Source organism: Strigops habroptila, chromosome 18 (genome assembly GCF_004027225.2).
Source record: "Strigops habroptila isolate Jane chromosome 18, bStrHab1.2.pri, whole genome shotgun sequence".
Taxonomy (NCBI): Eukaryota; Metazoa; Chordata; class Aves; order Psittaciformes; family Psittacidae; genus Strigops; species Strigops habroptila.
This window is the reverse complement of record NC_044294.2, coordinates 2,132,319-2,156,948: the sequence shown is the minus strand read 5'-3', so window position 1 is coordinate 2,156,948 and position 24,630 is coordinate 2,132,319. Positions and strand designations below refer to the sequence as shown.

At 51.3% G+C, this 24,630-nt stretch overlaps 1 protein-coding gene across 1 annotated transcript; it reads right to left on the bottom strand.

Moving 5' to 3' along the window:
• Positions 1–1,218: 1,218 nt before the first annotated feature.
• C18H6orf132 (chromosome 18 C6orf132 homolog) lies at positions 1,219–17,796 on the bottom strand. The gene is made up of 5 exons (XM_030473622.1): positions 17,629–17,796; positions 13,145–13,260; positions 8,140–8,215; positions 4,947–7,803; positions 1,219–4,570 (listed from the first exon to the last, which is right to left on the bottom strand). Exons 1-5 carry the CDS (start codon positions 17,771–17,773, stop codon positions 4,465–4,467), a joined length of 3,300 nt encoding a protein of 1,099 aa, XP_030329482.1. The 5' UTR covers positions 17,774–17,796; the 3' UTR covers positions 1,219–4,464.
• Between the last annotated feature and the right edge of the window lie 6,834 nt (positions 17,797–24,630).

The following is a 24,630-nucleotide window of genomic DNA, read 5'->3' as shown; positions in this document are numbered from 1 at the left end:
CTGTCAAATATTAAACCACGTTTAAGTTCCTTCCATTGCCACCCTGTGAGCGAAACACGACAGTCCATAGCAAAAAGCATAATGGTGGACAGTGAAGCCTATATGGACAATAGGGCATTATTGATATATTATTCCTGTTTTTACAATGGCTTAAAGACTTCTAGCAGCACAACAAAATAGATAAATAAATGCTTCAGCATGTCAAATCTTTGGGTGAAGTTTTATGTTCTGCCACAGGAGGGCAGCAGCTGCCAGCTTGAACGGCACAGCAGCATCCTCCCCAAAATTGCACATTTCTTTAAAGAATATCTATTTCTTGGGCTTTACCACTTACACTTAGGGTTTTTGCCATCATAAGAAGCCCAGAAGAATGACAGTGTATTTAGGAGTCACTCGTGTTAGCTTGGCTCCTAGCTGTCCTGCTGCTAGCAAGGCTGTATTGAACAGTCCCACCTGCATGCAGGCAGTGTGGCACAACCGCCAGCAGTACCACATCAATACCTGTTGACTTTGTAGCTAAGGAATGGAGCGAATTCTCTGGGGTTTGTGGTATTCTCACCCTGTGTCTGCACTACACACCGTTCAGGTTTGGGGACACTTGTGTAAAGACACTGTGGCGAGAGTAAAAGCTTCAAGATACACATTGCACACTTCCCTCATGAAGAACCTGGTTCTGTAGCCAGAGCTGGATGAAAGAGCATGCAAATAGCTGTAATTTTGAGGAGTGGAGAGAATAAGCTGCTCAAGACAAGCCTGCCTTTTATGTTCCTGCGTGCATTGCTCACACCACGTTTTCAATCTGAAGTACAACATTCTAGTTAGGACTTGCAAATAAGTATGTGAGTTTCATTCCTAACGAAAAGCCCCAACCCAAGAACTATTTATAGGAGCAGCACAGGCTGAACTGCACAAGCTCCTCTGCCAGCCTGCCTAACCAGCTGGATGCGAGGGGTGGTTCTGCAGTGATGGGGCAGTTAGGGCTTGGTGCCTGTTCACACCTTGACTGGGCTTCTTAAAAACACTTCAAATTGCCACAGGGTTTATATCAGCAACTGGTGAGTAAAAATTGGACCCAGCCCTATGTAAGCTGAAATTCAGACTGTTGCTGAGGCCGGTTTGAGCTGCATTTCCCTGTCCTTTTAATCTTCCATGCAAAAGATGACAATCTTAACAGCAGATGGACCACTTAAGTAATACTAAAAGAAGTCAGACCACACATAATAAAACAATACATCCAGACATATTTAATGCAAGAAAGTTGGTGTTCAATGGCACTCATAAATAAGAGACTTTGTTCAACACTTTACAAGTAAAGCTCTCAGTTATACTACATTAGTAGATACTTTTGAGGAAGCAGCTGCAGGGGGTAATTTAAGTTGTATCAAGACTTGAATGACCAAACTGCATCAGAGAGGGTTGAAGTGAGAATAATCCCATTGTCAGGCTTCAAACTGGGCTATAAGGTTGGTTGCTTGGCCCCATTACTACCCCCCTTAGTTTCTTTCTCTTCTATTGCTTAATTTATATGGTGAAACAGAGCTGAGGAGGAGCAGCAACAGGAATCAGAGCACATCTACGTGCTGTCCTGACACAGTTACCTGACAGAGGAAGCGGGGGCTCTTCCCATCCCTGCAGCTGAGAGGTCCTCACTCTTCAATATGGATTTAACTTCATCCGTAAGGGCTCTGGCTGCCAACAGCTCTGACAGTGATTTCTTTGTAACCCAAACAGTTCCCAATGGCCCAGGCATAAACGTCTGGTGGTTGCTGCAATCTGAGGGTTTTGCTTAATGCATTCAAAAGGAGCAGGGAGAGCCCAAAGTGTTTAAAGAATAGAAGAGTTCCACTGCTTAAAGCATGCATGCTATCCAGTTTTACAACTGTGAGCATGGTCCTACCCGATTTACTTACAGCTTAGTCCACTGTGCATTCCCAGCACAGGAATAAGTGATGGCTATTTCATAAAACTGACATTCTCATGCTTCTAATATTAAATATAAACAAATACACATCTGCTAGAAACAAGACACTCCATGCTATGTAACACCATATTACAACTGCATAGGAATTGCATGTCTGGGTGCAATAGTAAATGTGAAATTCAAAGCAAGTGCCACCACTGGAGTTTCACATTTTGCTGTAAAAAGAAAACACTTCTGTGTTGGGAACACACTCAAATTTAGGAGAGTTCTTGAGGGGGAAAATTGCTCTTACAGCCCCCCCCCAATTTCTGGGCAAAGTCAATGTTGGAGGCTGAAGTCTCCCAACAAACCTTTACATTTAAAACTGCTTTTGAGAATTCACTTGCAGTTATAACTTAATAGTTTGGTAAAAAAATATAAGGAAGGAGAAAACAATCAGGTTGCAATATCACCAGAAAGGCTGCTTTGGTTTGTTTCAAGTTAAACTTCATCCAATACTAAACCGTGACCCCAAAGCCACTCAAACAGGGTCATGGCTTCACTTCCATAATAAGAATCTCCCAGATACTCCTCACATGGAGAAACTTGTGTGTTTTAAGGGGGAGGGCTATTCTACATGACACTGGCACACCTAAATACCCAGAGTGTTACTCCATAGTCACTTTTGTCCATAAACATTTGCTAAAGACCAACACCCAGATATTTAAAACGTGTTGTTTCAATACTGGCTGGGGTGAGCATGTCTGGAAATCTTCCAAGTCTCTGCGATTTACTGGCATAAAAATGCCATTTGAATTAGCTATTAGACCCATTGTGGTATTTGCATTTTCATTTTATTCACAGCAAAGTAAAGTTTAGAATACTTGGAGGCTGCTGCAATACTTGAAACAGCTGATCAATTATTAGGTAAAGTTGGAAATAACATAAAACATAGAACGTCAACGACATGACATTAATATCGAGAGAACTCTTTTGACAATTCCACCCTGAAGGAAAATGTATCTCTGAATTCTGGAGTTGAATTGTAGAGCAAAATCTGCTTCCACGCACACAGACGCAGGAGTGTGCAGTGCAGAATTAGCTGGAGTGGTACTAATGATATTGATAGTATTGAAAATAGAAAGTGCTTTCCGTAAAAGTAGACTAATGTCTCAAAGTGCTTTTAGTTTGTCAGTGATTAGAAAACATTCTCCACAAGTTTTTACACTTATCTTACAATGATTCTCAGCAAGGTTACTTATAAGGAAGATTATAGATTTCTAGTTTCAGGAAGTTGGCTATTGAACACTTTGGTCTATTATGAGGCTGCATTTCTTGTTCTGTAGTATTATATATTCTTTAAGGCTACTTATATCTCCCACCCCATGACATAACCATCACTGGAGGCACTGGCAGGAAGAGGGGACAGGCTTGCACCCAGCTCCCAGACAAGCACTTGGGGAAACCAGCTCCCTTAGGTATGTCACTGCAGACATTCCACGCACCAGGAGCATCGAACACTCTACAGTCACGCCGAGATTTAGGCTTCTTAGTCCCCCAAATCAGACAAACTAAAGCCAAGTCTCAGTATAACAGTTTATAAGGACTCTATGGCTTAGCTTTTAGAGGTGGTTTTACATGGGAATGAAGTGGCAAGAGACCCCTCGAGGAAAGCACCACCAGCACAGCACCTTGGTGCGTCACTGACACCCACCAGCTGATAAAGGAAAAGGATTGCTCAATGGTTTAAGCCTCCAAAGTGCTTTACAGCCACCCATCCAGGCCTCACAGCCTTCCTCCATGAGGAATAATCCCCAACAGAAACACTTACAGTGACCAAAAGGCATAGGAACGCAAAGGCACATGCTCCCAAAGCCACTCCCTGGAGAAGGGGGCTCAGACCCTGGTGGCAGAGCTGCCCCTGGCTCAGCGGGACAGGCACTGGAAGCCAGGAGCTGGTTTTAAGGCACTGGCATAATTGATTTGCTTAAGGCTGTTGTAGGAGGTGGGGACAGAAGAGGTTAGGATCAAGACATCCTAAACTCGAGTTCTATCCCATTGGCCTCACCTTCTTATTTTAATTCCCCTACATTTAGCTATACATTGGCTTGCTTCCATTAGGCACATCTCCCAGTTGGTTTCTCCCTATTCCTGAGCATGTTGGATTTAAACCAACTAAAAACCCTAACTGAAAACGATCTCTCCAATGGTGCTGCTCTTTAAAGAGAACTAAGGATACTTTTTGGCTTTCTTAGAAGACCTATCCATCTGCAATTTTGAAAACAATACAGTGGGGGGAAATAGGAGAAGGAAAACCAAGTTTGCTCACGTAACAAGACAGCAGCCTGTCCTCTGTAGTAACTACTCTCCATGACAGTCTTCCAAGAAGATTCCAAGTCCCAAGGTTCAGTTCCCACCTTCTTCATCAGTAGTTTCAAGCAGTGCATTTGCCAGGCTGGGTTGGGACCATCCCTGGTGCCCAAAGAGAAGCAGATGACCAACTGAGATGCCTTCTTCTCGCTTCCCAGCCAAATGAAGGTGGTGGAGCAGCCCTGAGGACAAACCTATCGGTGTCCGCTCTGGTAGGTGTAGGAGATGGGCTGCCGAGCCCCAGGCCTGACCGTGAAGGTGTTGGTAGGTCCGCTGTACTGCGAGCTGCCATGGAGAGGTCTGGAGGGAAAACAGAGGGAAAGTCACTGAAAGCCAAGGAAACACTTTGGGTTTTTTCAATATTGCAATTATATATTTTTTTTTATCTAGTGGAGCAGGGTGACATTTGCCACCTTTTGTCTCCATTCAGCGGCATGGGGTGGAGAGGGCAATGGGCATCATGGTTATGGCTGGGATCAGGGAGGCGCTGTGCCACATCCATGGTCCTGGACCAAGGTGGCAGGAGGAGACGAGGCGCAGGCATAGCCAGGCATCGAGTGGCACCACATGAGCCAAAGAGCAGTGACTTATCCCTATTCTTTCCTTCCCAGCCCTCCTCTCCTTCAAATCAAAGGGACACAGGACAGGGAAGGCATCACCTCACGGGTGCACGTACCTGCTGGCTGCCACCGCGCTGGTGGGTGAGAAATCCCCATTCTGCCCCTTGCACTTGGCATCGGTGCTGCCGTACGGCGCCACTTTCCCAGTGGCATCAAGGGATGTCCGCCAGCCCTGTACACTTGCGGGGCCATTCCTGTGGCCGGAGCTGGGGCGACGGCCGCCGTCCCCTGCCGAGGAGCTGTAACCCCCGGGGCCATAGGAGGAGAGCGTGCCCGTGGCACGGGGGGCTGCAGCAGCCTGGGGGTAGGAGCTGTCGGGCTCGGAGACATACAAGCGCTTCTTGATGAGCGGGCGCGGGTTCGGGCAGCGGCTGATGTATCCGGCAGAGCTGCTGTAATCCGGGTACTGCGGCACAAAGTCGCTGTTCCTCCTGCTCTGCTCCAGGGCTGGCAGCTCATGGTTGCCCCCATAGTTGCGGCCGTAGCCGGGCCATCTGAAAAACCGCTGGGGCTCTGAGCTCCGGCTGCAGTCGGGGAAGCTGGGGCACTTGCGGTTCTCCTCCCGACTTGGGAGAGGCCCCTCAGTCTCATCCACCTCGTTGCTGAATTCAGGGGGCGGTGGGATAATCCCATAGTCCAGCACCGTCTCCCCATTCTCCTCTTCCCTGTGCACACCATGGTGGGGTGGGATGGGCTGTTTCGGCTGCCCAGACTCCAGGAGGCCTCGCAGGAGGCTGGAAGCATCAGCTCGCTGGTACCCAGGGATGCTCATGGGCTGCGCATCACCCATTGCCAGTGTATCCCGGCCCTGCTCCGAGGAACTGGAGAAGGATGGAGGTCTGCTCCATCCCGACCCTGCTGTTCCCACCGCAGGCGGCCGGGGCACCACGGTGAAGGAGCCAGGCTTGGACCCGTGGCGGTAGAAGCTGGTGGAGGTGGTGCCTGACAAGGCGCTGCTGGGTTTCACGGGCAGCTTGGCCCGTGGCGCAGCTCCTGTCTCACCAGCCTGCCGGCCCCGCTGGGCACGCTGCCGGGCTGCCAGGAGCAGTGCCATGGGGGAGCCCCGCTCCACGCGCTCGCCCGTCACCGGGTGGATCAGCTCCTCCTCTTGCCCTGCTCCCAAGGGGCTCCTGGGCAAGCCTATGGGGCTGGGTGGCTCCGCCGAGCTCGAGGCACAGACTGGTTCGGCTGAGCTGGCCCCAGCCCGGTGCACCTTGTACTGGAATATGGCAGCATTGGGCTGCGGTGCTGAGCTCTGTGCAGGAGAAACGGGGGGCGATGGCAAGGTGGGAGCAGGGGGCTCCTCCACAGGGCCCTGAGGTGGGTCTGGGGGGCTCACGCTGCTGTTGAGGGGCTCAGGAGAAGGGGTTGAGTTCTCTGTGACCTTGCTAGTGGCAGGAGTGGGATAGTCCTCGTGCCCCGTCTCATCCTTCTCCACTGTAACTGCTGGTGCTGGGAGCGGGTTTGGGGCTGGTTTTGGCAGCACTGATTCACCTGGGTCAGGGGGGCTCTTCCTCGGGTCAGGGGGGCTCTTCCTCATACGTGGGGTGCTGCCACCATCCTCGGTGCCCTGCTTCTGGCTGCTGAGCCCCACAGCAGGTTTCCCTTCTTTCTTCAAGGACAGCACAGCCTCCAGCTCGTTCCTGATCTTCATCACGCTGCGGGGCTGTGTGGTGGAGCTGCTGTCTGGAGCAGGGAGCACCACGCTGGGAGAGCCACCGTTGGCAATGGGGATGCTGCTGGGCACCTCTTTCTTCTCACTCTCTCCTCCTGTGAGTAACCGCACATCCTTCCCAGTAGATCCAGTGAGTTGGGATCCACTGAGACTGGGCTCATGGCTGCTGGTGTGGTTGGTACCACCGTCCATGGGCCGGGGAGCAGCCGGCTTCTCCATCGGCTTCTCCTCCCTCCGTGGGGAGCGCAGGAGTGCCGAGAGCTCATGCCGCAGCCTGCTCAGGTTGCCAGCATCCCTCCAGTCATCCTCACAGGTCGGGTAGTCTGGGGGAGGGAGGTCCAGGTCGTTCGCGGTGAGAGGTTCAGGTTTTGGAGGAGGAGAGTCTTTCTCAGCTGTTTTTGGCTGGGGAACCTTCTCCACCTCAGAGCCTGGCTGTGGGGACTGGTGACCTGCAGGATTCATCCCTTGGCTGAGCCCTGGAGCCGGCTTGGGGCTCAGTGGTGGGGGTGTTGGCTTTGTGATGGCCTGTCTCAGCGGGGAATTCTTTTGCTCGGCTTCTCCTGCGTAAGCTTTGGCCGCGGGTCTGATGGTGAAGCAGGGCGGGAGGGGAGGCCGGGCATGGGGCTGCTTGGGGAAGGGCTCCTGCCGGATGGGCTGGCTCTCCTGCACCGGGATGGAGGAGGACCGGGCTGGGGCTGGCGGCGGCACCTTGAAGGACCTGGGGAAGGTGAGATGGGGCTCAGGACAGTGCTTGGGCTGCAGACTCTCCTTTGGGCCAGGGGCAGCCGGCACCCCAGCCTCAGCAGGGCAAAGCGGCCCCTCAGCATCCGCCTGCCTCGTGTTCAGCACTGTCTCAGACTTCCACTTGGAGATGCCGGTGGTGAAGGGAGCAGGGGCCCGGCTGAGCGGCAGGGCACCCGGTGGGGCTGGTGGGATGAAGTCTGGAGGAGCCGGTGTGCTGGGGGAGGACAGGGCAGAGGCTGGAGGTGGCGGAGCTGCCATGGCAGGAGGTGGTGGCACCACCTCAGGTGTTGGTGGTGGTGGAGGCAGCATTTCGGGTGGCGGAGGGACCGGCGAGGCTGGTGGTGCGGGTGCTGGTGCTGTTGGAGGGGGTGGCGGGGGCACCGATGGCGGCGGAGGGATGTCTTCATCCAGGTCATCCCCATCGAGAGCCTGTGGGCGCAGGTCCCCCACCGAGCTGTACATTCGGTAGTTTCCATTGATCTGGGAGCCAGAGCCTGCAAGGAAGAGCGAGAGCACGGCAGTATGAGCACCTTCTCCATCAGTGCAGTGATGGCCAGCATCACCTGTGGCCAGCTAGGAAGCCAGTTTATTTTGCTGAGCAGCTCTTTAAAGCTTGCAGGACTGTAACAGTCACTACACCTCACCCCTTAGAAATGAATTCATTTTCAGTGACTTCAAAAACAAATTAATAGTAGACTCTATTTGAGCATGAAAATCTCATGATCAGACTGTCTGCTCCAGAGCTTGGTGCACGCATCCTTCCTTCCCCAAGGGCACGATACTGCTGAGCACTTAGTGCCATCCAGGACTCAGCAGAGAAGATCCCTTACCAAGAGCTGTTTTTTCCTCAAAGTCTTCTGGCACCGACGGCGTTGGCACAGCCACCCCGTGGGATTCTTGGGCATTCTGCAATAGTTGAGCAGAAGGAGCTGTTAGTTTTACGCCCAGGGTATCAGTGCACAGGCCCTAGCCTGTATAACTGGTAATTTGTCTACACAAACAGGAACCTGATGGGATCCAGGGCTGTTTCCGAGACACGGAGTTCCCTGCAGCAGCTGCTATTGACAGGGCTTAAGGGGATAAACGATGAAGGTTGCACAAGCCACAGACACAATCCCCCTGCGCTGGTCAGGTGAAGGGGGGCTGGAGAGGAGCACGGCTATTTCACATCCAAACTTAGGGCTCCCCAGCACCACTTCCTCACCATTCACATCCCAAGCACGGGTTTTGTGGGCATGACTCTCCACCAAGCACTGCCAGCTCACGCCACAGTCACGTCCACACCACACTGAAGTCGCAGACAGACTTCCAGCTATTTGGGAAACTGGCACCAGCATACCTGAACACTCTGAGGAAAACTGCTACTTGTGTGGTTTGTGTTTCACTCTCAATTACTCCCTTCACATTCATGCTGAAAACTCAGCAGTGCCTTTAGCTGGTACAGGACCATGCAATTTAGCAGCCTACACATCTGCGAGGATGCTTTGTGTAATTACAGCCACCCACAGTGAGATATTCATGGCACACTGACTCACCTGCAGTGCTGACCAGGGCTCTTGGTACACCTACAGGCACAGAAAGCCTCTCCTTCCCTCCACTGACTCACTGCAGGGAGATTGCAGCTGCTCATCAAACCTACGCTAACATGTCCTGAACACAAACTGATGCTGAATCAGGCTGTCAGCACAGACGTGACTGAGGCAGTGGACTGGACTTCCACATACCAGCATTGGGAGAGACCCATAGCACAGAAATAACACTCCATGAGCAGCAGAAGCTCGCAGACCCCACGGGCAATGGTCAGGGACATACTGTCCCATTCCCAGGCTGCAGGGTCCACCCTCTTGCACTCCTACTTACCCTGGGCAGGTGTTTGCATCAGCTGTTAACAGCCCATTATCCTGCCATCAGCCTGCACCAGAGCAGTGGTTTTCTGCATACAAAGGCCTAGATAATGATTGAGCCATGCCCTTTGCCTTTCACTGCTATTATCACTATTTCTGCAGGAGATTGCTATAGGATTCCAAAGTCTCCTTGATCAAAGGTCAAGCTGGGTTTATACAGCCAGCCCCATTCAGGGTGCAGACAGCGTATTAGCATCACACACTGCCCTAGGCATGGGGAATGAGGAACAGGGGAGCTGCTGGGGCAGAACTGACTGGAGAAGCAGCAGACTGGGCTCCTGCAGTGAGCTCTGAAACCCCCAGCTTTTGACAAAATGATAAGGAAACACAGGTTTCACTTGCAAAGCCCATCACCCTGCAGATGACCAAGGATCGTCTATAACCACAAAGGGAATGAACCAGTTATTGGCAAGCCAGGAGAGAGTGAGTGGGAATTCACATTCCTGGGATTGCACAACTCATCGGACAACTTCATGCTGATGGAGAAGGCGAGGTCTGCTAAGGCATTAGGACAGATCTGTTTGTGGTAAAACAAGAGACTAGGTGAGCCTTATAGCCTCATCTGAGACCTCTTTACTGCTCCCAAAAATACAGTACAAGGCAGAGGAAAGATCCTTAACTTCAGCTGAAAGCCAGAGGGAAGACAAAGGCTAACAGAGGCACTTTAAGGGCCGATAATGAAATCGTCCAGAGCAATGAGATAACAATCACAAAGAGGAAAATAAAAAACAGCTCCAGCAGTTCCCATTTGCTATGGAAATGTATCGCTGCCAGTCTCCAGAGCGCACAGAGATCTGCTCATTTGCAGGGAAACAAAGACGTCTGAGCGCTGAATTCAAAGCACCATATGCATCACATGTTTGGATACGAGTAGAAAGGGAATGGCAGTCGGAAGAGATCTATGCAAAGCTGCAGGAAACAGTCCACATAACCGAGCAGTAATTTTGGATATGTCATTTTAACAGGTCCTCAAAACTGGGCAAGTCTGTTTCACACCAAAAGTTTCTGTAGCAGTTGCTAATGCTCAGCATCTCTCCAAAACCACCCATCCTCACGTCATGCGCTGGCTTCTGAAATGGAAAGCATCTCCATACACTGCCAGTCGCCAGAGATGGCTGGGCAGATTGTTTCCCTCTGCTGTGTTTGCTTGGGGTGTGCCCAGCCCAGCAAACCTCCAGCTGATTCAGAGCAGGGCCGTGTAGGGTGGTGCGCCAGGAACCAGCATTTCCAGTTTGTGGGACCTGAATCAGATTCCTGTGCAGAGGATCCCGGCAGGGGAGCTTTCACTGTAACCACCAGGAATCGCTTTTCAGCACTGGAACACAAATATCCCCTGTCCCCAGTGAAGGAAAGCTGCCTGTCCTCATGGTCCCCAGCTCCCCAGTCTCTCAGGAGCCCATGATTACCATAGAATCACAGAATGGTTTGGGTTGGAAGGGACTTTAAAGCTCATCCAGCTCCAACCCGCTGCCACGGGCAGGGACACCTTCCACTAGAGCAGGTTGCTCCAAGCCCCTGTGTCCAACCTGGCCTTGAACACTGCCAGGGATGGGGCAGCCACAGCTTCTCTGGGCACCCTGTGCCAGCGCCTCAGCACCCTCACAGGGAAGAGCTTCTGCCTCAGAGCTCATCGCAATCTCCCCTCTGGCAGGTTAAAGCCATTCCCCTTGTCCTGTCCCTACAGGTCCTTGTCCAAAGCCCCTCTCCAGGTTTCCTGTAGCCCCTCTAGGCACTGGAGCTGCTCTAAGGTCTCCCCTTAAGGAGCCTTCTCTTCTCCAGGCTGAACCAGCCCAGCTCTCTCAGCCTGGCCCCAGAGCAGAGCTGCTCCAGCCCTCACAGCATCTTCATGGCCACATCTGGACTCGCTCCAGCAGGTTTACATCCCTCATCCATTAAATGAACTAGGTTTGAGGCTGCCTCTTACAAAAAACGGACCAAGATACAACCAAAAGACATCCTGGGGTGTCAGAGAGACCAAGGTTTCTCCAAATATGAAGAGCTACCCCAAATTCTCAATTTTGAAGCAGAGCTAGGGAATTTGGTGGTTAACTAGAGGAATTTATTCCCCCACGATGTCAAAGCTCTGCCAACACCCGCAGAGCCTGGGAAGCCGGGTGGGCAGGGGGACGTGGTGGTACCCGACAGGCAGGCAGCAAAACCCCCTTTCCCGCAATCCCTGCTGGGACTCGGCTCGGGACAGCCGAGGGGCAGGTGATTTGGGGGGAAGGAAGCTGCCAGGCACCCAGGCACAGGAAGGCTGCGGGGCAGGGTGTGTGCATCCTCCTGATTCACAGCTACGCCTCTGAGCTGCTTCCCAGAGAGCGGCTGGGTGCAAAGAAAGGGTTAAGGCGGGAGCTGCAGAACAGCCCAGTGCAGGTACGTACATGGCAGCGGAAGTGTCTGTGCCAATTCCAGTCATAATCAAACCTAATCAAAATAATGCAAATAGCCAGCACAGACTAGTCCTTAAAAAATGTTTCTTATTCCTACTAATTTCTTCAGTTAAACCTGTTACTCTCAGAAGAGAAGAACAAGTTTGTGAGGGACCCTCACAAGAGCAATGGAGGGGAGAAAAGCCCAAGTATCAGCAGGAGAGCACCACGGCTAGGGTAACAGCCCTGAGTGTTTATCTCAAGGACATACACACTCTTTATTCCTCTACCACATACACTTCCACTACTAATGCATCTGAAAGCACTAAAAAGACACAAAAGGCCAGTTGCACTCTAGAAACCTGGAGGTATGGGGTGCCAGCTATGGTCGCACACCCAAACTGTGCTGCTGGAGAAGAGTCTCTCAGGCACCAGCCTTACAGTTACCAGACTTAGATCCCACATGAGGTTTGTCACTGGCTGTGATCTTTTGGAAGGCATCACAGAGGGCACAACCCCTTTGTAGAACCTGTGTAACTCCATAACTTCCTGATTATGCTCTCCCTAATTATCTCTCTCTAATACAGCCTCTCCCGACAGTTGTCACCCCCTGCCCCAAGTTGTCCTCCCAGTGACACCCGCGCAACCCCAGGAACTCCCAATTGCACCCAGATGACAGCTACCAGCCCATTTTCTGCCGAAGGTGATGGCTCTAAAGGACAAGTATGGAGGAGGAAAAACATCCTTTGCTGTCAGAAATTATTTCCTTGTCAAGACCAAAGGCTTTGATGTGTTTTACTGTCTTTACTGGCCTCCAGTGACCTGCACTTCAGATTTAGCTATTGCCATCTCCAGATTGCCATCTGAGCAATCGACACCTCACTGTACTCTTTTGGGGATAAGACCTTTGGAAAGGTGTGCTGCATGGGGGAGGAAAGCTTGCTCAGCACACACAGCAGCAGAGTGTTGAAGCCAGCAATGAGTGTATGTGGCTTTTTGAGTCCCAGCTGGGTTAAAGACACCTCCAAGCCCTCTGGGTCTGGCTGCTTTGGCACTTGCTGCTCAGTCCTTGCATCCTGCTGGAGCACTGGCAGCTCTGCAGGGAATGGTTTCCCTTATACAGGGATTGAGAATCCTCCTCTGCCCAGACGCCTGCTGCATCATCTCCTTGTACCTCTGCTGTAAACAGGACATGGCTTTGCTATTGCTGTCTCCAGCAACATGCCTGATTCAGAGCGAGATACTGCCAGCAGCGGTTAGATAAAACATGGTGCAAGCCAGATCTATCATCTACGTGCTCAGCAATTTTTCTTTTAATTGAGAATACAAGTCTAATGATGCTTACGTCTCTCGCCTGAGTATCTTGCTTATGTCCAACACAGCCTTGAACTCAGATCACCTCCTAATCCCTCGTATCCAGCATTATTACAGAGTGGTTTTGCTTTTCATTTACTTTCTTCCCTCAGGTAGAGGATGAGAGCAGCAGCCAGCCCAGCTGGTTCTGGGCACCAGTTACATCCACTGCCACAATGAATCCCAGCACCAGGCTGGATACTCACAAGGGGTAAGAACGTCAGCAGCGGCCGGACTCTCGGACGTGGTTTAAGTGTTGCTGTGCCAGAGTCAGTCATTGTCCCAAAGCGATTGTCGCCATAATACACTTCAATCACATCACCTGAGGGGAAGAGAAGACTGTTAGCAGCCACAGCCACAGCACTGTGTTTGAGGCAACAGGAAAAACAACATGGACACCACCTGATTTCTGTGGAGAATTTGCTGTATCAGCTCCCAGGAATGGCCAAACCCCATTAGATTCTGAGGAATATCCAAGTGTTTTGGAGCTGAGGTGAAGATGAGGGGAGAAAGGTCCCAAGTGCCCAGGTGCCGGCAATGCAGCCACACACTGCAAGGCAAAGAGCCTTCCCAGAGCTCCAGACACTGGAGTTTAATAAGCACAGATGCCAAAGTCTATTCTGAAAGGCTTATTTCTAATAGTAGCTAACTTAAATTTACCTCAGGAAGGTCAAACGTTAGCAGAAGCGCTCAATTCACTCCCCACCCAGATGACGTTTAGGGAAGGGAAACGCTTCAGGAGCAACTGTATAGTGCCACGAGGCTTTCACCTCTGGGACAGCAGGGGTGGATCCAGGGCTGGCACCCACAGAGGTGACACAGACCAGCTCATGGACTTGGTAACCATAAAGGTCTTCTCCAACCTAGTCAAGTCTATGATAAGTTTGGTCAGGATCTGATCTTGGTCGATCCATCAGCAGCTGGACTGGAGAGGGGAGGCAGCAGCAGAGCCTGACCACCGACCACACCAGACGGAAGAAGAGCTCTTGCCCTTCCTCACCTGCTGACCGCTCTGTGGGCAGAGCGGTTGCATCCAAGCTAATTACAGGTTCTTCTCTCAGCCCTATCATGACAGCAGGTCGCCGTCATGACACAGCAGAGGCATCCTTGACCCTTGGCTTGTGCCAAGTGGGATGGGGCAAGCAGAGAGGAATACCTCGCTGCACTGCTCTGACACAGCGATGGAAATGGGACACAGAGGGGCTTCCCAAGGAGGATTTTCTGCTTGTTTTGCTGCCATCATCCAAGGGCAGCAGGAGGGAGGTGATGCAGCTGCTCTCCCTGCTGTGGCTGAACACCACCAGCATCCTTACCTGTGCTGCTGGAGCAATCTCTGTCTGACCCCTGATGCAATTGGTACTGGGGAACAAATCATGCTTGCCACAACACTTTGACACTTCAGCCTGCCTTACAGAGACATTCTTTGTACATCTTCCCACAAAACACTGCTCTGAATGAAGACACTATGGCAGAAAGCAGCAGCAGAGCCCCAGCGTTACAAGAAGGAGAAGCCACCAGGTCCTCCAGGTTCCCAGCCCCGTGCTTTTACCTTGAACCACACCTTTTTTGGGCCGGTTTATTTCTGACAGTGAATAAAGCTCATAAAATTAGTTTAATTATGTTCTTTGTGTCTGATTAACAGCATGAATTAACAAGCAGAAGCACTGAAGCACATAAACCCCACCTTGGCTGGAAGGCGACACACAAATAATTCGTAGCCAAGGAGACCAACATTAAAGTAAAAACGAGAGTTTGGAGAAGGAGGAGGAAAACAAGCAAAATGGCTGTGAGCAGAGAGAGAACTGCGGGAGTGTTCCCAAACAGATTTTGACAGTGGTTTCAATGAGAACAAAGCAGCAAACAACCTCCCTCTCTACTCCGAAATACCAAGAAGTGAATAGCTGAGGTTTCTTTCCCCTAGAAGAGTTTGGAAGCATGGTCCTCTCTCCTGATCCCGCACTAAAGTGTGAAGCACAGAAAGTTTCTATCAAGTATCAAGCAATTAAAAGCCGAGGAGCAGAAAGGTGGAGGTTGTATAAGCTCCACACTCAGATGAAGGGGCTGGGCTGCATTTCTAAGCCTCCAAAACCCACAGCAGGATTGCCTGTGTTGGGAGCTGGCTGGTTGGTGTTGTCACCAAATCTCTGCCCTCTTTGGACAGGCAAAGATCAGGCAAGAAGCTCACAGGGAAACAGAGCTTTAGTGAAGAAAGAGGAGGGCAGATGCTTCTGTGTGCATTCTCACAGAAGAAAAGCACTTGCATGAACACCTGGAATGAAGAACCTGACCACACCAGGGGCTGGGCAGGAGCTACCACAGCCTCTGCTGAATCAATAGTTTGGAGGCAGATGAATTCCACACAACCTTGAAACACGCCACTGAGTCCAGAAAGCATGTCAACTTTTCCTTTCTCCCACCCACTACACCACAAGTTATCCTGGGATACACCCGGGAGTATCCATCGTGCTATCACTGCCCTTATGGTCATTCATGACATCCTCTCCCTTCCACTACAAGGGATTCTTTACAAAAAGGACATTTTCACAGAACCACAGACTGGTTTGTGTTGGAAGGGACCTTAAAGCTCATCCAGTTCCAATCCCCCGCCACGGGCAGAGACACCTTCCACTAGAGCAGGTTGCTCCAAGCCCCGCCTAACCTGGCTTTGGATTTCTTCAGCTTTCAAAATACTAAGCAGCCTACACTTCAGTTCGTGTGGTCCTACCAACAGTTTAGCACTGGAAAGGAGGAGCTGCTGGCTTCTCAAGGACAGCAGAGATGCCATCAAATTATCATTATTTTTGCATAACCCCCTGGGTGACCCCAAATTCAGTGAATAAGCAGCAAGAATTAAGGCCAATGCAGCGTGAGAGTTTGGATTCAGTTTGGTGGAGCAGTGATAGAGTAGTTCAGAGACTTGAAACGATGGGAGTTTTATATTAAACAAGACACTAGGTAAACCCAGTGAGAAACTGCATTAAAGATCACAAGGTCTTTGATCCTAGATTACTAAGCATCTCTAACCTGGCTGCATTTAATTAAAGTAAAATGAAGTGCTTGTAGTTGTGTTTCCTTTGCTAGATAAACAGGACTTGCCTGCTAAGAGCCTGTCACCAGTAAGACCTGTGCTCCGCCAGCCTCGTTTCCTGGAAGGAGGGATCAGGAAATGCCTTTGGAGGCTGGAGGAAGCGGCTGGCCCTGACTACACTTTGGCCACTTTTTGACATTCGGCCTGTCCTGGAGACAGTTGTGTCCGCTCAGCCATGGGAAATCAAATAGGCAATTTGCAGTGCATGTAATGGAACTTCTTCCTACTTGGGGGTTGCATCACCTGGAGTAGGCGCAGCAGGTTTGACGCTGGGGTATCCACAGCAAGGAGGCGGCATCAGTCACTATATTCAGGAATCTCTGAGTCAGTGACATGCAAACCTACACCCATTCCACATTGCTTAACTTGTGTTTACTTTGTACCAAAAACTAAGGTGGGGATTAGCAGCAGCAGTGGACTCCTTTTGGCAATGGCATGAAGCTACGCAGCAAATATTCAATAAACAGGGATGGGGCTTCACCATGGAAACCAAGGGACAGGAAAACCTGACCCATGGACTGCAGAGCTGGGAGCACACCATTCCTCGTGAGGATCCCACACCTCAGCACATGCTACTCTGAACACGGTCACTCAGCTTCGCTGTGTCACACTACCCTCCACAAATTACATTAATGATATAAATGCCAAGAGGATGCTAAGGAGTGATTCAACAGCTTTTATTTAGGCTCAGATTTCAAGGACTGTTGGCTTTCACTTTGGAAGCTGATCCACACAGCAGTTCCCCACACCTGAGAGGAATGCCTTTGTACTGCAATTGCAGCCACGGAAATCAGGCTGGTAATAAGCAGACACAGCAACTTCTTTTCTTTTTCCTTTTTAAATCCAAACCACATCAGAGAGAAGCTTGAATCCTCCTCAGATTTACAGCACTTAGAAATCAGCACTTTTCCTTTTGTGTTGGAGAGTTGCATGAAACTCTCCGTCACATTTTCATTTTATCTTTAGTTTCACCAGCTCAGCCTTCAGGGTGTAACCACCTTGCAACAGCATTAATGGACAATACTTCAACACTGCACAGCTCAGCAAGCAGCCCGGCCGTTTCTAAGCTTGGAAGGAGTTGTTGGAATCTTACAGCCACTAAACTTCATCCACAACCTGCTAATCTTTTATCAACCTGGCTCCACTACTATTAATTTGGCTCCCTCCTCCATGAGCCTCCGGGGCACAGTATTGCAATTAAAACCACAAAGAAATACAAATAAACCCGGGAAATATGCAACCCTCAACCCCCTCCAAGCACACAGTCCTGCACGAAACAGGTTTGTAAAGTAAATAAGTAAAAGCTGTGAAGGCAATGATCGAACGCGGCGTGGGAAAGAGCTGCCGGAAGCAGAAAAACGGATTCGCAACTACTTAGCAGCTCGCTTGAGGGAAGTTGAACTTCCCGTGGTGGGCCGGGACCCACCGGAGCCCCGGGCCGGTCTCACTCAGGCTCCCCGGAGCCCCGCTTTGTCCCGGAGACTCCCTTTGTCCCGGAGCCCGCAGAGCTCACACACCGCCCGGGGGTCCCCCGTTCCCGGCCCGTCCCCGGTCCCTGCGCACGGAGCTGCCCCCCCCGGGAGGTGACGAGGAGACACTGACCGGTGCCACCAGCGCTGTCCGAGGTCACCTCCTGCGTGAAGATCCAGGGCGGGTTGGTGGCGAACAGGGAAGCGGCGGCGGGACTGGGCTGGCGCTTCCCGAAGAGGCGGCTGAAGGTGCCCTGCACGGAGTGGTGCTTCTTCATCGTGGCGAGCCCCGGCGCTGCCCGCCGCGCTCCGCACCGGCATCCCCGCCGCACCGGGGCCGCTGCCACCGCGCAGGGATGGGGGGGGCCGGGCCCGCCGCGCCCCTCCCTCGGCCCCTCCCTCCACCCAGGTGCCTCCCGCCGCACCGGGGCCGCCTCTGCCCGGTGGAACGCGGGGTGGGTTGTGTTGGAAGGGACCTTAAAGCTCATCCAGTCCCAACCCCCTGCCACGGGCAGGGACACCTTCCACTAGAGCAGGTTGCTCCAAGCCCCTGTGTCCAACCTGGCCTTGAACACTGCCGGGGATGGGGCAGCCACAGCTTCTCTGGGCACCCTGTGCCAGCGCCTCAGCACCCTCACAGGGAAGAACTTCTACCTAAGAGCTCATCTCAATCTCCCCTCTGGCAGGTTAAAGCCATTCCCCCCTGTCTTACCACATCTGATTCCTCTCCCAAAACCCACCCCAACCCAAACTATCAAACCCAAGCTTTTCAAGTTAGCCATATACTGAGCATTCAGGTGTGACAGTTTTCATCTCTCACTGTCTCCAGTGTTCATCCATTCACTCTCCCACTGCTGTAGCCCTGACCCAAGGGCCAGGCTCCCTGCCCCAAGACTTGCTGCATACCTGCTTGTGCACTGCATTGGGACCTGAAGTCCCTGTCTGAGATCTGCAGGTGTCCTTGGAGTACAAGGAAATGCCAACCAGAGCCAGGGGAAGCCGAAGCACAATCCTTTCCCCCTGCTCTGTGTGTGTGTGCTGGGAAGCAAATTAGCACTGAGTGTTTGGGAAGTGTCTTACTAAGCATCCAAGACCCCATCCTCAATGTACAGATCCTCACCAGCCTCAGGGGGGACTGTGCCTGGCCTTAAACCTTGCCCTAACCCAATACAACCTGTGTGCTGTGAGTGTTTGGGACTTCCTTTATGCCAAAGGTTAAAGACAGCAGGACTCGACCCCGAATCATTCTCGGTTTCGGGTACAAAACCAAGTGTCTAACATTGCCAGCAATTTTCTGTGTCATACATGTAAAAAATGAGAGTTAATGAGTAACATTGGTTATTAATAAATGCTGGGATCTCTGGAGAACTTTAAACCCCAAATAGCTGTCAAAACATTAACTCTGAAACAGAGCTCACAGCTTCAGGGCGAAGTTACTGTGTCTTATATCCATTTCCACCACATTTTTAGAGTTAAAATGAAGTAGATTTCTTTTTTTTCAGTGATAAATATCACTTAATCACTTTGAAATTAAGGTTTTCACCACCTTTTTATTTTTTTTGCTACAAAGTTCAAATTAGGACAGCACATTAAATCACCCGTGAACATTGAAAAACGAGCACTGTTAGGATATTTCAAAAGGAAAACCTAATCATGGCATAAACTGTCAGGAAGCACTTAAATAAAGTAAATTGTAATGAATGGCAAGTGGAGCCATTCCGATGGCAGCCGGCTCCTGAGATCCGCACTCGGAGCAGCGGGTGATGCAGAAGGGACGGCTCTGTGCTGTGCACAAGACCTGCAATTAGCGGGACTCGCGCCTTTCTGACAGTTATCTTAACTGCTGTTTGTGTGAGACAGGGATCGGAGACAATCCTGCAAACATCTGCCCAGGAACACACCACAGGGACCCACAGTTGTGTTTCACATGAGATGGGTGGAAAAGGGATAGTCCTGCCTGCAGGGAAGAGCAGTGAAAGAATGGAAACTGGGAAACAACATTCCTCCAGAGAGCAGGGCTGGAGCCAGCTCTTTGCAGGAACCAATCCTAATGAACCCCAGACATCTAAAGAAAATTCACTGACACCTCTTGAAAGCAGAAATCAGATTAAATGAAGGACCTATTCACTGCTGGAAAGGGAGATTTACATTAGATATTAGGCAGAAGCTCTTCCCTGTGAGGGTGCTGAGGCGCTGGCACAGGGTGCCCAGAGAAGCTGTGGCTGCCCCATCCCTGGCAGTGTTCAAGGCCAGGTTGGACACAGGGGCTTGGAGCAACCTGCTCCAGTGGAAGGTGTCCCTGCCCGTGGCAGGGGGTTGGAACTGGATGAGCTTTAAGGTCCCTTCAACCCAAACCAGTCTGGGATTATATGATAGGCAAGACATATGTGCTCGCTGATATTCAGTCTTTGAGTGAACAAATTGAGCAGGATATACAGACAGACGAAGTCAAGGAAAAGGGGAAAGAGAAGAGGAGCTATTTTAAGAAGAGAAGCCAATAAAATCCCATGGAATGAGAAAGCCTGGGCTCATGCACAGAGGTGTCCTACAAAGCGTCATTACACCAAAGAGACTTCAAAAGGGCTGCAGGGCCGCAGCGATGCTCTGCAGGATGAGGAAGGTGTGATTCAGCCCCCTGAGAACTGCTCTGCCCTGGGGCAGGGGGGACTCCAGAGCAGCTCTGGCGTTGGGAGCTGTACACATGCCACCCGCCAACGATGGTTGAGCCTCACCCTGGGTGGTGAGCATTGGAAAACAGACTCCTCACAACATGAAGGGATGTGTGTTCTGAGGTGAATTTATTATCCCAGTGAACACAAGCTGCTCAACAATTCTACAGGAGCTCATGTGCACACTCCTGTTTGTTTGTTCCAGATGAAAAACATTTGTTTTTTACCTTCCTCCTCCTAATAAAGCACAGACCTCACCCCGTGAGACCAGAAAAAGCCCAGGGCTCGCAAGAGCAGGTTTGCTGTTGGCCAGACTGACTTTGGCAAAGCATGAACTTGAAAGGGGCAGAAAAGATGCCCAATTTGGTGGTATGGCTGTTATTTTAAGGGAGGACAACTGCCACTCTCGTATCTCCATTGAGGCCACACAGCTAAAGGTGGGCTGGGCATAGAGCTCAGGAAAGCACTTGGAAGATCGCCATCAGATTTTATGGCATAGAAATAGCTATGTGAGCTCTGCTCTGGTGTAACACGCCACAGTGTGAGGCTGCCTTTGATCCTATTACAGGTAAACACCCCAGAACAATCTGCCTTTGCATCAGCGTGAGGAGCTGCGCCCTGCAGATGTACATCTTCCCCTGCTGCACTCGCAGGTGTGTGAAGCACTTGTGAGGTGCAGATCCTCATCCGGACCTGGGGAGGGATGGGAGGAGAAACCCTCCTGCCACAGACAGGCAGCAGCAGTGGTTCCCATTGGATGCAACTCCTCCCTTGTCCCATCAGGAGAAACAGCTCCCTCCTCATCTCCATGGCTGAGCCCCTGTGCTCCTCCACACCCCCTGCCCGAGCAGCCCTGCTCAGCCTGGGCACCGCTGTGACAGCTCCCACCCTGATGGTCACAATGGCCTGGATGGTCACAATGTCCCCAACAGCCCCGGCAGCGCTGCCTCCAGCCTCCGGCACAGACAGCCCCGTGTGCTGGGGTCCCCGTGTGCCGGGGTCCCTGTGTGCTGGGTCCCTAACAGGGAGATGGCCTCGCAGGTGGGAGCTCACGGTTTGGCAGGAGGGATTCCCGCTTTCCCTGTCCCCTTCCCGTGGGTGGCCGGGACAGAAGGGTCCTGGTGGTGCTGGTGTGATGCCTCATCCCTCCCCTGCTGCACCACCATCAGCCACCCTTGTGGCTGCTGAGAGCTCAGAGCGAACCATGTGTGATAGTCCTGGGATGGCTCCATAGGGACGAGCTGCAGGATCAGGATTCCCTGCTGCAGGGCAAGGGGGGTGGCAGCGGCGCAGGGCAGGATGGGCAGTGCTGGCAGCCAGGCAGGGGAACACTTCATCTGGGGTGGACGTCTGAACCCTTCGTGATCTCTTGATTTACTGAAATCATTGTTCTCTCTGTGACCCCACCTGTGAGGATCTCCCTTGAGAGACAACAGACAATTTGGCAGGGATTAGGGCTCTCTAAACATATGACTGGATGCAATAGGATTATGTGGGATTCTTAATTCAGGCACTGAGCTCTGGCAGTGCCATAAATAGCGCTGTGGACATTAAGCTGATGCTTCCCCTCAAAGACAGGGATCACGTAAGCAGATGCACTCACCCAGCACAGAGGATGCTTCTGCCAAGCTTTACGTGCCCCAGGAGATGAGCAGGAGCTCCCGGGGCAGCCGAACCCCATCACAAGAGCAAAGCTCAAAGCTCAGCACTCCCTGGCATGGTATCCTGCCTGTCACTGGAAATGATTGTCAGCCCTCTGTCACTGAGCGCGTGCAAGGCTTGCACATCTCAAAAGCATCTACATGACTTAGCAGTTGGGTTTTCAAAGCAGCTACAGCCTCTGCTCCCCACCCCAACTGCACTGCTTTAATAACATGAATGCCTCCCAGCAGCTGGGTGGACGCAGTTGCAGCAGCGCAGTCGTGTGCATACTTGTCTCTTATCTTCCAAAGCGAGAAAGGCCACGAGCTATAATCATGCATATATGTGAACAGAATCATTGCTGAACAAATCTGTCTTCAGAGCAGCGCCACACAAACCACACCGAAATGACGGTTGTGGCACAAAATCTGCCCTTCAGGAGTCAAAATCCCATTATTTTGTCCCCTGTGGAAAAAAGGGAATAAAAAGTTTCAGCAATGGCTGAAATAACGCTTGTCCTGAGCTCCAGCAATGGAACTTTCAAGCATCTGGCAAGTGGCTGAAATGGGGAAATGGGTGGCAAATACGGTGGTGAATCCATGGGGATGTGGGCATTTCCCTCAAAGGGGATTTCTAAACAATTTGCTGGTGTTCCCCTCCTAATAGGTTTAGGAGCCCGTGTTCAGAGCCAGCTACAGGGAACAGAAATAGAGCACCAAGTAAGCCGGGGCGTCACGGAAACTAGGAAACCTCTTTAGTGGGTTAAAAATAAAGCCAGACGGCAAAGCATTTATTTAGGACGCCCAGGAGTAAAGCAGCTAATTGCTGGGGAAGAGCCAGTTTCCATTAGCATGGAGGAGTCATCAATGAACACAAGATAACTGAGTCACGGTTAAATAACAGCAGCAGAAATACCTTCTCAGTCAAGCAGAGCCTTGGAGCAGCCACGGGTGACAAGTCAGCCCCACGTGTGTCTTCGGGCACACGTCCACACCACCACCTATGCAGAGGGGGCATGTAAACACACAGTGAAGAGGGTGATGGACCAAGGACCGCAGAGACAGCTCATGCATAGGGGTGGTGGCACTGGCTTTGCCCCAAGACTTCAGCAGTGTGACCCAGCTGATGACGAGGAAGAGCTTTGCCGATTAGATTCAACAACCTTGATTTTCCCTGCACATTCCTGGGAGGGGGAAACCCTCTTAGAGATTTGGAAAGAGCAATGAGCACAGCAGCACAAGGCACAGGGTGGTGGTAGGCATCCGCAGAGTGACCTGGAGCCTGTGAGCTGATGCCCCAGGCTGTGTTTGCAAATGACAGTGTTATGGTTCTGTCATCACTGATACGCCCCATTGCATCTTGTGGGTCAGATGGGGTTGAACCATCTCCATGTCTGGTTTGCCATAGCTGTGGTTAGGTGCAGGCTTTACAAGGAACAGGTACTGCTGTCATTTATAGCTGTTACAGTCGAGATCCTCACCTGGGACTGGGGTTCCTTGTGCCAAACACAGAAAGAAAATGCATCCCCCAAAAGACATGAAAGGGTGAGCCAGGTCAGACTGACAGCAGGAACATCAGCAACTGGGTAGCACTCTATATTTACTCTGCCCTGTTACAAATAACCAGCTGAAATGCAAGTCAAGAGAAAATCAAGTGCTTCGAGTCTTGCCGTGTGCACTCCTCAGTATTTCTTTTATTTCCACTAAGCTGCTTCCGTATTTCCAGTACATCATTTGATTTTAAACTCACTTTAAGCACTTTAAGCAACACCACCTTCAATTTTTAGCTAAAGACACGGCAGTGTTCAAGGTCAGGTTGGACACAGGGGCTTGGAGCAACCTGCTCTAGTGGAAGGTGTCCCTGCCCATGGCAGGGGGTTGGAACAGGATGAGCTTTAAGGTCCCTTCCAACACAGACCAGGCTGTGATTCTACGAAATGTAAATACCTGCCTTCTCTGCATTTATACTGCCTACTGACTGCCTTTGCAATGAGTGTAAGCAGGCTGGTATTCCCTAAGCTCTCCTGTTTTGCTTAACCCGCTGCTTTTTGGTCACCAGTACACAACTCTTGCGCCAGGACCTTCTGCCCTGATGAGGATGCCAAAGTGTGGGGTCAATTGCAATGCATTTTTCTGGTTCTTTTGCTCCATAGAGGACTAAACCACCAGAAGCCCCTGGCAAAGACCACAAGAGACCAAAGGGAACAGAGGAGACCAAAGCGAAGCAGGACGTCTCCCACTCGCCGCCCATCCCAAAGAACCAGCCTTCTCCAGCACAGCACCACAGGGACCGGCCTTTGGCTGCTCACTTCATTCCTTTTGTCGCCCATTATGGGAACCGTCAGCCCAATTCCTTCCATTTTCTCTTCTACCAATCTGCTTGCTCCAACTCGTACAGCCCCTTCTACACTGCGCAGAAGGCAACGTGTGGGTACCGCTTCCACCGCGACACCGATCACACCAGGAAGGTGATTGATGTCCCGAGTGCAAACATTGTGAAATGGAGACCCATACGGGGCAAAAAACCCCAGGCAAAACCAATAAACCCCAAAAAATGAAACCAGCAACTGGTGTGGCTTTAGCTTCCCATGGAGTGTCTGAGTGATGACCAGCAGTGAGCACACGAGATGAGGAATGGGTGTTGAAGCTGTGTCACTGCTCCTCAGACAAACATGCAGGGTGGGTTTTGCTCTCAAATCCTAGTTCAGTTTGTCCTGTCATTTATTGCTAACAGCTTACGTGGAGGCACTGTTTGTCAGCAGCACATGGCACTGCGTGAATGGTGACCCAGCCAGGCCCATCTGCACAAGGAACTTGAATTCTGCT